General features: G+C 39.7%; 1 protein-coding gene across 2 annotated transcripts in view; it reads right to left on the bottom strand.

The window, feature by feature from the left end:
• Positions 1-1,004: 1,004 nt before the first annotated feature.
• CDH20 (cadherin 20) overlaps positions 1,005-13,725 on the bottom strand; it is a 70,617-nt gene continuing 57,896 nt past the window's right edge. Inside the window, exons 11-12 of one of the 2 annotated variants that reach the window (XM_027869005.1) lie at positions 1,485-1,953; positions 1,005-1,008 (exon numbers count right to left, since the gene is read on the bottom strand). In XM_027869005.1, coding sequence (XP_027724806.1) covers positions 1,005-1,008; positions 1,485-1,953 — 473 coding nt within the window. Of the gene's footprint in view, positions 1,009-1,404; positions 1,954-13,725 lie in introns of those variants that run through there. The other variant, XM_027869004.1, reaches the window with a different exon arrangement.

A 13,725-nucleotide genomic window follows, 5' to 3' on the forward strand; every position in this document is an offset into this window, starting at 1 on the left:
ATTGATTGTGACTATCTACCCATGAAATGGAAAATGTGGGGCCAGAGTCATTTTTTAATTTATAAGGCCCCATACCTTGTGCTTTCCCTTGTTAAGATAAGGGAATTAATAGAATGAACTCAGAGCTGCAGCCTAAGTCAAGGTCACCCAAGGACTTTCAGGCAGAAGTAGAATGAATACTTTAGGGTTTTTTTTTGCCATTATCTTAACCAGACCTGGTATCTTTCATTGTCCCAAGGGACACATGATAAATCAATGTCATTCAAGATGGTGTCTCCTTACTCACAGTCTAAACAATGAATTTCCACCAGACTTTTCCTTCTATTTAACTTTTATTAAAAGAAGTGCTAAGGTACTGTGATGCAGTACATCATATTTATTACCAAAATTATTAACAAATATACAAAACTTATACATGTAATTTTCTTACATCCATTTATTCTTCTATAATACTGCATTTGTTCAAGTAGGTTATCTACAGTATGTAAACATCCCTCGGCTTGACCTCACACAGATTAGGTAAGCCCTCTAACCCATGTAGTTATCAGATACCTTTCTTATTTGGCTTTCTTTCATAGCATCTATCTTCACAATGGGCACGTGGAAGAGACATCTACAGTGCAAAAGAGGCAGATTTCTTTTCAGGTTTCATTCTGATCAATTTAGCAGTACCACAGTTAAAGAGCTGAGAGGAGAATAAACATATGCTAACATCTCAGAGATGGATTACTAGTAATGCCAATGACTCTGGCTTCAGCCATTCAACTTGAACACAAAGTCAACATCTCTTCCCTCTCCCTCCCTGCCCCACCCCCTTCCCCCATGCAAGGCAGATAGAAGCCTAACCTTGTCTTAAAAGGGTGTGTCTGTATGTGTTTTTTTAAGAATTTCACAAATCCTAAAACAAGTAAGATTCATTTCACACAAAAAATATTGAGATCTAAGTTTCTTGTTTTCTTTTTTGTGTGGGTTGATTTCTGTGGTTTGGTGAACCAGCAAACTCCCTAACTGGAAAATAAAATAAAATGAATGTGGAAGTATGGCCATATCTCTGCTGGCTATTACCTCCCCCCACCCTCCCCATTTGAGCTGAGAATTAATATCTGCGTCCATAAGCTTCTTTATGACCCAGGCAGCAAAGTTCTGCAGTGAAAGGAAACCCCATAATGCCATAGCAATTGGATGTCAAGGCTTTAAATACAGCCATAAAAAAGGACAGTCCCCCCCCATCTCTTTTGTTTTGCCTTTCAATTACTTAATTTAATCAAGTAAAGCTGATTCAGAGAGCTGTTTTCCCCATCCCCTCCCCCATTCTCACTCTCCAGCACAGTATTGCTATTTTAGAAGACCACACCCATGTTCACAGAAGCATCTGATGAGAATGGATCTGTATTTGGACGTGCACTGCATTGTGGGAACACTGTGGCCCCTCTCCCTCACCAATTTGTTACCACAGTGGCCCATCGCCTTCGGTAACACCATACATTTCTGCCAGTTTTCGGAAACGCGGTCCCCAGTCCGTCAGGAAGTCGTAGCTCTGGTCTGAGTCTGAAGTGACTGACTGCAATGAGCTCAGGGACCCTGCCGCAGATCCCTCTCCCTCAAACATGTATGTCTGGAGGGAGTCAAAAGGAGGGGCCCACAGATCCATGTCAGCTTCGTAGAGCTTGGCTAGCACATAGCTGTGGACGTTGCTCTCCATGGTGCAGGTCTGAGGCACATACCGAGACAGGCTCTCGATCTCAGGAAGCATGTCCTGCCTCATCTTTGCTGCTGCACCTGTCTGTGCCTCCCGTGGATTCCACATGGCTGCTATGTCAAAGGCCTCCGTGTCCTCTTCCCCACCTCCTTCATCATCATAGCGGACAATGTTCTCATGTATGTTCTCCTCGTCGTCAATGATGTAGGGCTGCTTCCTATGCCGCCTCATGGATAAGATAAGAAGCACCAGCACTGTGAAAAGCAAACAGAAAGGCAAGAGAATCAGGATACAAAACGACCTCGAGAGGCTGAGACAGTGGTTCAGAACAGCATCTCATCCACTTCTGTAGCTTTATCTTCTTTAAGTTCTGCTCTTAGGCTAACAAGAACCAAGCATCCAAATACAGATAAGGGGAGATCTAGCTTAATGGTATTCCATATGGAAAAGATCTGGGGGCTTTAGATGATTTCAGGTACATTATGTATCAATAGTGTTATGTGGCAGCCAAAAAGCTAACATGATCTTAAGTGGCAAGAACATAAGTGTCTAGAACCAGGGAGGTTACAGCTCACAGGACCTACCTAGATTGATCTAATGGAATCCTAATAAAGTTGCCCCCAGCCCCAACATTCTAACTTCCTTATGAGTCCCACTGAACAGTAGGCATGTCCTGATTTAACCATACAACCTGGCCTTAATCATACCACAGGCCCCCAGACTCAATATAGCTACTGCCCCTAGCTCGCCACTGCCCCCAGATTGAATTCACATATTTGAACAAGAGTGTTCTTGTATTCAACCACAATCACATTATCCATGTAGCCCAAGACAGGACCACAATACCTAACTATCCATCTTGACCAAAAAAGACCACAATAGCTAGCCAATCAGAAAGCGGCATGACCACGATGTTTGACCACCGAACCATAGAAGGGACCACTCCCCATTACCTAATCCCTTAACAAACCCCTCCTCCCTTTTAATATTCATAATTCCTGTTGTATAATCAGCATCATTACACTATAAATTTGCCTGTGTTGTCTTACTAAGTTGCAGGTTCCTCTTGGAACTTAGCCCACTTCTGAGGGGCATCAGTCCTCAATAAATGCCTATACTTGGTTTAGAGGTGGTCTGACTCTGAATTCTTTGAGATGACCCCCACAGTACACACAGTACATGAAACCACAACAGAGTCATATTTGAATTATTGTGTTCAGTTCCCTTTTCCTAGAAATTTTCAAGTAAAGTCTTGTCAAGGATCTTGTAGAAGGGAATCTGACATTGGACATTTTCACCTGGATGTCTCATAGGCAAATCAAACTCAACATGGCCCAAACAAAACTCACCTCCTTTCCTTGAGCTTCTCTAAACTTGTCTGTTTCAATTGAGTGCATCATCACCCTTCAGTCATTAAGTTTCACAACCATGGAATCATCATTAATTCTTCCCTCTCCTTTTCCTTTCCTGATGCAATCAGTTGCAAATCCTGTGTTGATATCTCTTGTATCTGTCCACTTTTCTTTGCCTCCACTATTATTAACCCAGTTCAGGCCCTCAACACTTCTCTTCTGGGCTATTTTAAGCTTTTTAATTGTCATCCTTGCTTCCAGTCTAACCCCTCTCTAATCTATCCTTCACAGAGTTTCCAGAATAATCTTCTGAAAGTACAGGACTGACCATGCCACTCTACTCAAAAATCTTCAGTGGGTATCATTTCCCTAGAGGACTAAATATATACTTCTCAGCTTTGTATTTAAAGCCCTTCACAAAGACTTGTTTTATAGTACTACATATAACACATTTTGCATCACAGTCAAACTGGCCAGCTGGTGTCCCATTAACTTATCATCTCCATCACCTCATCTGCTTTGATGAATTCAATGACCATTGCTACTAAGTGGCACAGTGGATACAGTGCCAGTCCTGGAGTCAGAAATATTCATCTTTCTGAGTTCAAATCTAGCCTCAGACCTTCTAGGCTAGAAGGGTCAAGCTAGCTGTGTGACCCTGAGCAAGTCACTTAACCCTGTCTGCTTCAGTTTCCTCATCTGTAAAATGAGCTGGAGAAGAAAATGGCAAACCACTTCAGTATCTTTGCCAAGAAAACCCTAAATGGGATCATGAAGAATTGGACATGACTGAAATGACTGAATAAACAACAACCTCAATTGATAAATGGTCAAAGTATATGAACAGGCAGGGGAAGAGATCGAAACTATATATGATCGTATGAAAATGCTCTAAATCATTATTGATTAGAGAAATGCAAATTAAAAACTTTGAGATATCATCTTACCCCTATCAGACTGGCTAAAGTGATAGATGTTCTTCGGTCGGGGAATGACTAAACAAGCTGTGCTATATATGATTATGATGGAATACTACTGTGATATAAGAAATGATGAGCTGGTTGATTTAGAAAAACATGAAAAGACTTGGACCTATAAAGGAAGATGCTATTCATCTCCAGAGAAAGAACTGACAAATAGAAATATGCATGGTATGGTCTTACATATATGAACATGTGTGTATATGTATACATATGTTTATAGATATGTACGTATATATAAATTCATGTTTAATTGTAGCCTTCTTTAGAGTGGGGGGGATGGAAGGGAGGGGAAAAAACAAAAAGTACACAGCTGAGAACAAAAGAAAACCTAGAAGGAAGCATGGAAAAGCTGGGCAGCTTTGAAAATAATATGTAGTATTTTCTACATATGTTTTCTTGAAATGTACATTTATTTTATATTGAATCCTCTCATGTTCTTTTGTGTACATGCAAATGTGTTTTTCTTTTCTTGTTTTGTATTTGAGTTTTATATGAATAAAAAATAAAATAATAACAACAAAAATAAATACAGATGATCCCCAGATTTATCTACCTGAAGGCATCTCAAACTCAACATACCTAAGTTAGAACTCATCTTATCCATCCCACCCCCAATTCACCCCCTTTCTGACTTCTCTATGACTATAGAGGGCATCACCATCTTTCCAGTTACCCAGTTACAACCTCAGTGTCCTCAAAGCGTCACACTCAACTCCCCCACACATGTATTCAGTCGCTAAACCTTGCTGTTTCTATCTTCACGGGATTTCACATATGTCCTTTTCAGTCATACAGCCATAACTTCATTTCAGGCCCTCCTCACCTCTTGCCTGCATTTTTGCAATAGCTTCCTAATTGATCTTCCTGCTTCCAATCTCTGTCCACTCCGATCCGTCTTCCACATAATTGCCTAAGTGATTTTTCTGACGTGAAGCCCTGCCCGTGACGCTGGTGATTAAATTCTAGTGGCTCCCTATTACCTCTAGGATCAACTATAAACTCTTTTGTTTGGCATTTGGAACTTTCTGTAAGCTGTCTCTTTCCCATACTTCTATTCGTTTTACCTACTACGGCCCTTTGTGTACTACAGAGTCTCCTCTACTGTTTTCTCACTGTTCCTCACAAACACTCCACATCCCAACTCTGTGCCTTTGCACGTGTGCTTCCCTGCTACTGGAACTCTTTCCCTCCTCACTTAGGACTCTGAATCTCTGGCTTCTTTGAAGATTTGGCCCAAGGGCCCCTTTCTACAAGAGGCCCTTCCCAGGCCTCACTTCTGTAAACACTTTCCCCTTCAAGGTTATCTTGTGTCTGCTTTGTATCTTCTACATATCTATGTATGTACAGGTTGTCTTCCGTGTTAGAATGAGAGATTCTTGAGAAGAGGACTGTTTTCCATCTTTATCCCCGGTGTACAGTTGCACAAAGCAAGTATTTAATAAATGCTCACTGATTGATAGAATGTAGGCAGTATCCATCTCTCTTAATATCAGTATTAAGAATCAGGCTTCTACTATATTAACATATACCAACATATTTGAATAGAAATATGATTTCATAATTTATAATACCTTTTATTTATTTATTTATGCATTGCTTTAAGGTTTAAAACCTTAAAGCTCCCTGGTACAGTGAATAGAGGGCTGGGCCTGTAGTAAGAAAGGATAGTTCAAATCTGGCCTCAGATACTAGTTATGTGATCATGGGTACGTAACTCTACCTCTGTCTGCCTTTGTTTCCTCAATTGTAAAGTAAGGATAATAAAAGCACCTACCTCCCAGGGATTTTGTGAGGATCAAATTATATAATATTTGTGAAGTGCTCGGCACAGTCCCTTCCCTTTCTGCCTAAAACAGTACTCTCAGATTAGCACAAGTATCAGTATCACCATTTTATTGATAATGGAATTGGGGCTAAGAGAAGGCAAATCACTTGGCCTAAGGTCACATATAGTCAGTGTCCTGGGCAGGACTCAAACAAATACTCTCCCTTTTCTCTTGACCTGTCTCCTTGTCCTTGTCCCTGTCCCTCTCCCCCTTCTTCCTTCTCTCCCTCTATCTTTCTGTCTATCACCTCTGTCTTTCTCTCTGTCTTGGTAGAGGGAGAGCCATATTGATGAAATCACAGATCCTTGATGTAGCAATATATATGTATGTGTATATATATATATATATATATATATATGAGATAGCATGGAGTAGAGAGTATACATATTTATGTGTATATATATAACATATTCATTTTTATATTTATGTATTTATATTTATTCATATTTATGTGTATATATATATAAAACATATTCATTTTTTGTCATATAGCAAGTATTTCTGGTTTGTTAGATGAGTAGTAGAGTTTGCATCATTTTAAGGGGAAGAATGGAAGCCATTTCTGGTGAGAGGAATAACACAAGAGCATTGTTATGTAAGTGGGAATGCTCTGGGTGTATTTGTGAGGCAGTGAGAAGTCTGGCCTGAGCTGAATGAAAGGCTCATGCTAAGAAATAATGGAAAATAAGGTTGGACAGGTAATAACAGATATTAACCTTGCTAGGCTCTGAAAGCATATGTTGAAAGGAACATAACATCCATAACCTAATTTATCCCATAACATTTCTTATACTCACATATCCTATATAGCAATGCATGACAGGTAAGTCCAAAATGTCTATAACTTCCTCTTAAACAAATGGTAGAAAATAGAAACAATCTTTGTTCTTCCAATAACCCATAATCCTCAGAAAGGCATACGTTGAGAATAGTAATTATGCTTTTCTTGGGGGGCAGGGAGACAGGAGTATCCAAATCAGTATAAGAAAACTAAGGAACATGAGAATTGAAAAAAAAAATATCATGGTAGTAACTAAGCACCACACTTTTAAGATCTGTCCTTGAAGGTTTGGATAATATTTTATCCCAAGAAATGTATTCTTCTCAGGACATGTTCACCAGGGTTTAAAGGTGAGATAGAGATAATCCCATTGAGCTGTTTATCTCTGTGACTGAAGACATTTTCTGGAAAGTGTGTTGAGGTTTTAGCTGTAGGACTTCTATTGATTTGTGTGTGTGTGTGTTTTGTCAGAACTGGTGAACAGTGACAGCTTGACAACTCTGGAAAGTCAGACCACAGTTTATCCAATCAGAAAACAGAATGTGGTCATATGCACAGCAAGAGATTAAGGATTGACTAATAACTCACAAAAAATTATTTTAAAGAACTTGGGATGTGAAATGGAGTATTTGTAAATGCCAAGGAATGCTGCAAATGCTTAACATTTTCATTGTATTTTAAAAATCAATCAATGAGGCAGCACGTATTTATTGGATTCCTACTATGCCAACGTCAGTATTGTCCCAATGTGGGGAGAAAAGACTCATACAGCATGGTCCTTGCCCTCAAGGGGCTTATGTGCCAACTGGCAGAGAAAATGATTGAGGAAGGAAATTTGCAGTCTAAGTAGTGGGAAGAAAATGAAAAATGAAACCACCAGCAAATACTGTAGGACAGCATGTGGTCAAGCATTCAATAGTTTGATAATTATAACTGGCAATGTAAGGTACATAAAATGATTTACATACTTTATTTCATATGGTCCTAAATATGTGAGGTAGGTACTAATATTATTCCCATTTTATATATAAGGAAAACAAGGCTTGTAGAGTTTGTATAATATGTAGGATTATATAACTAGTAAGTTTCTGCTGCAGGATTCAAACACATCTTTTTAAGCCTGAGTCCATGGCTCCATCTACTAGGTCCCCCTGCCTCTAAGCACCAAGATGTTGCTGGAGTTCAGAGAAGGGAGTGATTCCTAAGGACTTTGAAAAAAGGCTTTAAGGGAGAGGTAGGCCTTGAGATAGGTACTGAAAGATGAGTAGTAGAGTTTGCATCATTGTAAGGGGAAGAATGGAAGCCATTTCTGGTGAGAGGAATAACATAAGAGCATTGTTATGTAAGTGGGAATGCTCTGGGTGTATTTGTGAGGCAGTGAGAAGTCTGGCCTGAGCTGAATGAAAGGCTCATGCTAAGAAATAATGGAAAATAAGGTTGGACAGGAAATAACAGATATTAACCTTGCTAGGCTCTGAAAGCATATGTTGAAAGGAACATAACATCCATAACCTAATTTATCCCAGACCTAAAGGCAAAGTTTCCAGGCCAGGTCTGCAACATCTGTTCTTTATCCCCTTTCCTAAAAGCTCAAGTCATCCCATATCCTTTAGAGCAAATGCCTATTAACCCCATTAAGTGTTCAAATCCAATATCTAGTATCTTCAAACATGCTACGTTAAAGTCATATAGAACTTTCAACAGTTTCATAACTTGTGGGTGATTTGAATCAAATTATGAGCCTTAAATGATCTAGACTTGTGATTTTATCTGAGGAGGGAGGAAATTCCCTCTAGCAATGGAGATCAGCAACTGTTCCGCAGCTTAAAGTCTTAGAGTTATCTGAGGCACTGAGAGGCCAAGTTACTTACAAAGGGTCATTGAGCCAGCCAATCAGTCCATAAACATTTAAGTGCCTACTGTGTACTGGGCATTGTATTAAGCATTGAATATACAAAAAAAGGCAAAAGGCAGTATGTGCTCCTAAGGTACTCACAGACACTGTATAGACTTGAATTCAGATCTTCTTGATAATGAATCAAATTCTGTATCTCCTAAGGTGTACTGTCTCTCAAACCTTGAATGATGCCCTAAAAAGAACAATAACCAGTTCTTCTGCATAGTGGCCAAAGTGAGTAGAATTAATTGAAAGGCCTTCTTATCCGTTCCCATCCTAAAGCAGAGAACTGCCTCAGCAAATCGAATGGGACCCTTTCCTCACTGGGTCTGTAGGAATGTCTCAGTGAAATGGATGGAAACCTTCCTGGTAATGAGGTACAGCTCAGAAGAGTGGAAAATAAGATCCTTCTGAAAGGGCAGGGCTGACTGCCATCAGCTTATGTGCCACCTGTGACCCGCTGCTCCGGGAGCCTCTCGGGGGCTTTCTGTGCACTGAAATGCTGGCTCTTGAACTCCATTCCTTGCATAGGCAGCCTGTTTTGTGGGTCAGGTTGAAGCAATTATAGAGAACCTATTTGGCTGGAATAACTAATGCGTGAAATATGAAGTTTCTTAAAAGAATGTGAAAAAGCTTCTGAGAAGGTTTTTTTTTTTTTTTTTTTTTTTGTTTGGTGATGGTTGGCAGTCTGGATTCCCAGCTGAGGGTAAATAGCTTTTCATTCCTGCTGCTGTTTGGGACATTCAGCTACCTGAGTGCTACTCATGCCATCCTGTGGGTATGTGAGGAATTGCAATAAGATTCTCTTCCGCTCTGTTATCAATGGTAGAAAACAAGAGGAATCAGAGAGTGAAGAAAGTTAGAGCTGTAAGAGACCCAAGGGGTCACTGAGTCAAACCTCTTCTTTTTACAGAAGAGGAAACTGAAACCTGGGGGTATTTTTCAGGCTCCAGGATTCCCAGAATCTCCGAAGGTTATATGGGAATCCGTGGAGTGTGGCAGAAAGAATACAGGACTAAGAGTCAGAAGATCTATGTTTTGTAACATTCACAGATGTGTGAACCCAGCCAAATTATTTAATCTTTTTGGGCCTCGTTTTATCATGTATAAAAGAAACTTGATCTCTAAAGATCCTTAAAGCTCATTCTATGATTTGCTTTCTTTCATGTAGAACTAAATTCATAGGATCATATATTTCAATCTGGAAGGGACCTTAGAGGACATTGAGTCCAACCTCTTCATTTTGCAAATAAGGAAATTGAGGCTGTTGTTTGGTCAGTTGTTCTTTTACTCGTGTCTGACTCTTTGTGACCCCATTTAGGGTTTTCTGGGCAAAGATACTGGAGTGGTTTGCCACTTCCTTCTCCAGCTCATTTTACAGATGAGGAAACTGAGTCAAACAGGGATAAGTAACTTGCTAGTAAGTATCTGAGGCCAGATTTGAATTCAAGTCTTCCTAACCACCTAGCTATCCTTCTTAAAAAAAAATTAGGGATATTCAATCTGTAGAGGAGTAATACTTAAGGGAGTTATTTTCAAGTGCTTATTAAATGGAAGGTGAGAGCAAAAAATTTTTTTCTGCTTAATAATAGAGGGCATAATTAGGAACAATGATAGAAGTTGTGAAATAGAATTATGTGTGGTGGAGGGGGAAATTTCCTCAAAAGTAGAGCTATGCAGATGTGAACATTACCCAAATGTTTTGCTAAGTAATGGGTTTCTTCTCCCTTGAGATGCAGGCCCCACTAGCATCTTTGTCCCCAACAGAATACCCTCCCCTGCCCTGTCTGGCTTCCTTTTATGTGTTGGCTTCCCCCATCAGAATGTAAGCTCTTTGTGAGTAAGAACTCTTCTTTTTCCTTTTTGTAGACAGAACTATTTTTCAGCAGTTGTTTGATTGGGCTAGATGGGTCATTGAGATCTCTTCCAGCTCTGAAATTCTGTAGGCCTCACCATGCTACTTTTTGGGTTTTCATCTGGAAGCAGGAAACTTCTTTTCATTTGATTTTGCTGAGACAATGGAAAACTTAACACATCCGTCTCTACCTTGGATATTTACAAACTGCATAAACAGGTGACCATTTCCATGTTTAATGTTATCTAAATAACCATTTTTGTGATATCCCACCAAAAAAATCCACTGTAAACTATTATAGTCAACCCCTCAATCTTCTCTCCATAACTTGATTCTCAGTCATGAGAATGTGTATGCATTCCAGACATTGTATTCTCAGGATCATATTTAAGTTTTGGGAAAGCCCGTGGAAGAAAAAGTCGGGGTGGGGGAGGAGAAGTTCCCTTTGTCATAAGGGAAGTCATATTTAATATTAGGTCATATTTACACAGTGCTTTATAGTTTACAAAGCACTCTTCTCACAGACATGTGAAATAGATAACTAAAACATTATCTCCATTTTTTAGATGAGGAAACAGCTTCAAAGAAGTAAAACCTAAAGTAAAATGACAAGTATGTGGTAGAGCCTACCCAGGTCTTCTGTTATTTTTTTCAATCTACAAGTTTCCCTCCATAAAGGATGCCTGGCTATGGTGTGATCTGACGGGAGTAGAAAAGACCTCAAGGCCCCAGATATCTCCTTCGAACTTTTGGTGATATCTTAAATTCTACCTAGCATTAGGTTTTGTTTTCTGTTAAGGTACAAATATTCCTGGGAGGGATAACTCATTAAGTTGCTCAATAAATGCTTGTTAATTGAGTGATTGTCAATCATTAGCAATTTCCACCTGGTCCCTGAAGGATTAGGGCACAGAACAGGTAGGTTTTGACAGGGGAAAAAGAGGAAGAAATAAGGTGGAAGGGGGGAGGTCCAAGGAAGACAAGAGTACCTGGGGAAGTAGGTTCCTGTTATGAAGGTGGAGCAGTGCAAAATGCAAACAGGGGAAATAAGAGGGGAATCTGCTTCAGAAAAGGGACTGTCTTATACATCTCTGTAGCCGCCATTACTTAGCACAGTGCCTGACATATAGAATAAGTTCAATATACACATTAGATTTGAAATAAATCAAAATGACTGCCGAAGACAAACTCCCCTTACTGCATCACTTTGCCTATTGACCTCATGATTGTTTACTCAAACACTCAGATGGATTTGGATTTGTGACTTCATTAATTTGGATATGCTCTCTAATGATGCTGGCTACAACCTAGCCATGCCTGCCAAGATGCATGCCCCTTGTTCATGTCCTCCAGAAGTCTGCCACAGGGGATCCACTCAATGCGCTAGGAGACTTTCTCACTTTCTTTTAATAGTATGAGAATACCATCTGAGAACCCTGGCTCCCACCTGACGTCATCTCTTGTTCTCTGTGAATGACCAGCCCATCTTCTTTTCTTTTCAGAAGCTTTCTAAGAAGCAGTGAGGCGCGGGGAAAGAGCATAGCTTCTAGATTAGATGGTCTAGGTTCAAATCTCAGCTCTGCCGTGTACACCTTCTATAACTTGAAGTAAGTTACTTAACCTTTGTGTCCTAATTTCCTCATCTTTTTTAAAAAAAATTAGGGGGTTGAACTAGCTAGCCTCTAAAATTCCTTCTAACTCTATGATCTGATCTGGTCTCTGGAGCTCCTCAGTGGGTAAACATTGTAGCCTGCTCACATCCCCTATATCTTCTTCCTTGCCCTCTGTGGGATACTCATTTTTAATTCTTTCGAGACTGTTGTATAACATGTTTTGTACAGTGAAATTAATAGGGATACTTGTATAAGACTAACTTTTGCCTCTATAGCTTAATGGTTAATTCACGCTGAGTTCCAGTTTCCGTGAGGATGTCAGAAATGAGCTGGAAATATATGGGGGAGAAGAGTCCAGGATACAGTTGATGTAGTTTTGAGATTAGTGAGTATCCAGCTGGGCACACGTTTCAGTTGTTCAGAATTGGCTTAATATCAATTATTGTTAGGGAAAGACTGGGTGGTAATAAGACTTTGAGGTCCCACCTGCCTCGTGGATCTAGATCAAGCAGTTTTTTTTTTTTCCATGTGAAGGCGTTAGGAATTTGATCTAGGTAGTTTTATTTTCTTTGGCTTCTCTGTTGACCTCTAATGCTTATAATGAAGCCATCATTCAAAGCAGCTGCCTCCATTATCATCCCTTGCCACGTGAGTGCCCACCAGGTTTCTACTTTAAGTGCCAGGAAAATGCCAGTGATACAACTGCTAGTACCCTCTCTCCCAAACTACCTTGCGTTAAATTATTTTGTACACATTTGTATTTATTCACTTTCTATTTATGCTCTCTCTATTTATCTCTCTTTCCTTATTTTCTCCCCCATTATAATGGAAACTTCTAGTGAGTATGGATTGTCTCAACTCTTAAAACAGTGCCACTTAGCTACATAGCAGGTACTTGAGAAATCCTTGTCGATTGATTGATAGATTGATGGATAGAACAAAGTGCTGAGCAGTATCCTTGCTTAATAATCCCACCTGATATTTATATAGCATTTTAAGGTTTGCAAAGCCCTTTTTATACATTATTTCATTTGGTCCTCACAATAACCTGATGAAACAGGTGCTGCCATTATCACTATTTTACAGATAAGGAAACTGATGCACAGAGAGTTGAGCCTACTTGCCTATGGTCACCCATCTGGCAAGTTTCTGAGGTAGCATTTTAACCCAGGTGTCTCCAGACTTCAAGTCCAAGGCTTTTTCTACTATACTATATATTTTTTTGGAAATAACTCAAATACTATGAAAGCTGGGGAGACTGAGACATCTAAACTGTCTTCTAGTCCTTGTTCTGCCATTCACTAGTTCTGAAACATTTGGCAAATCATTTCACATCTCCACACCTCAACTTCCTTATCTATAAAGTGAGGATTCAAGAATAACAATAGTGGATGTTTCTCTAGCACAGGGGTGGGGAACCTGCCACCTTGAGGCCACATGTGGCCCTCTAGGCCCTCAAGTTTGGCCCTTGGACTGAATCCTCTGCTCTAGTGCTTTGTAGTTTACAAAAGCGTTTTATAGACATTATCTCATTTGATTCCCACTATAATGGGAGGGAATATAATCATCATGAGGTAGATGATTTATCTGGTCTGTTTCTAAAGTTCTATGATTCTGATGTGTTGCATTGAAAACATTCTGAAGTCTCTTGCAAATGTGGGTATGATTTTCCATTGAGAATTCACAGTCCTTCATAACCCCCCTTCCCAAACCTACTTT

The sequence above is a fragment of the Vombatus ursinus genome, unplaced genomic scaffold (assembly GCF_900497805.2).
Source record: "Vombatus ursinus unplaced genomic scaffold, bare-nosed wombat genome assembly UNPS02014791.1, whole genome shotgun sequence".
NCBI lineage: Eukaryota > Metazoa > Chordata > Mammalia > Diprotodontia > Vombatidae > Vombatus > Vombatus ursinus.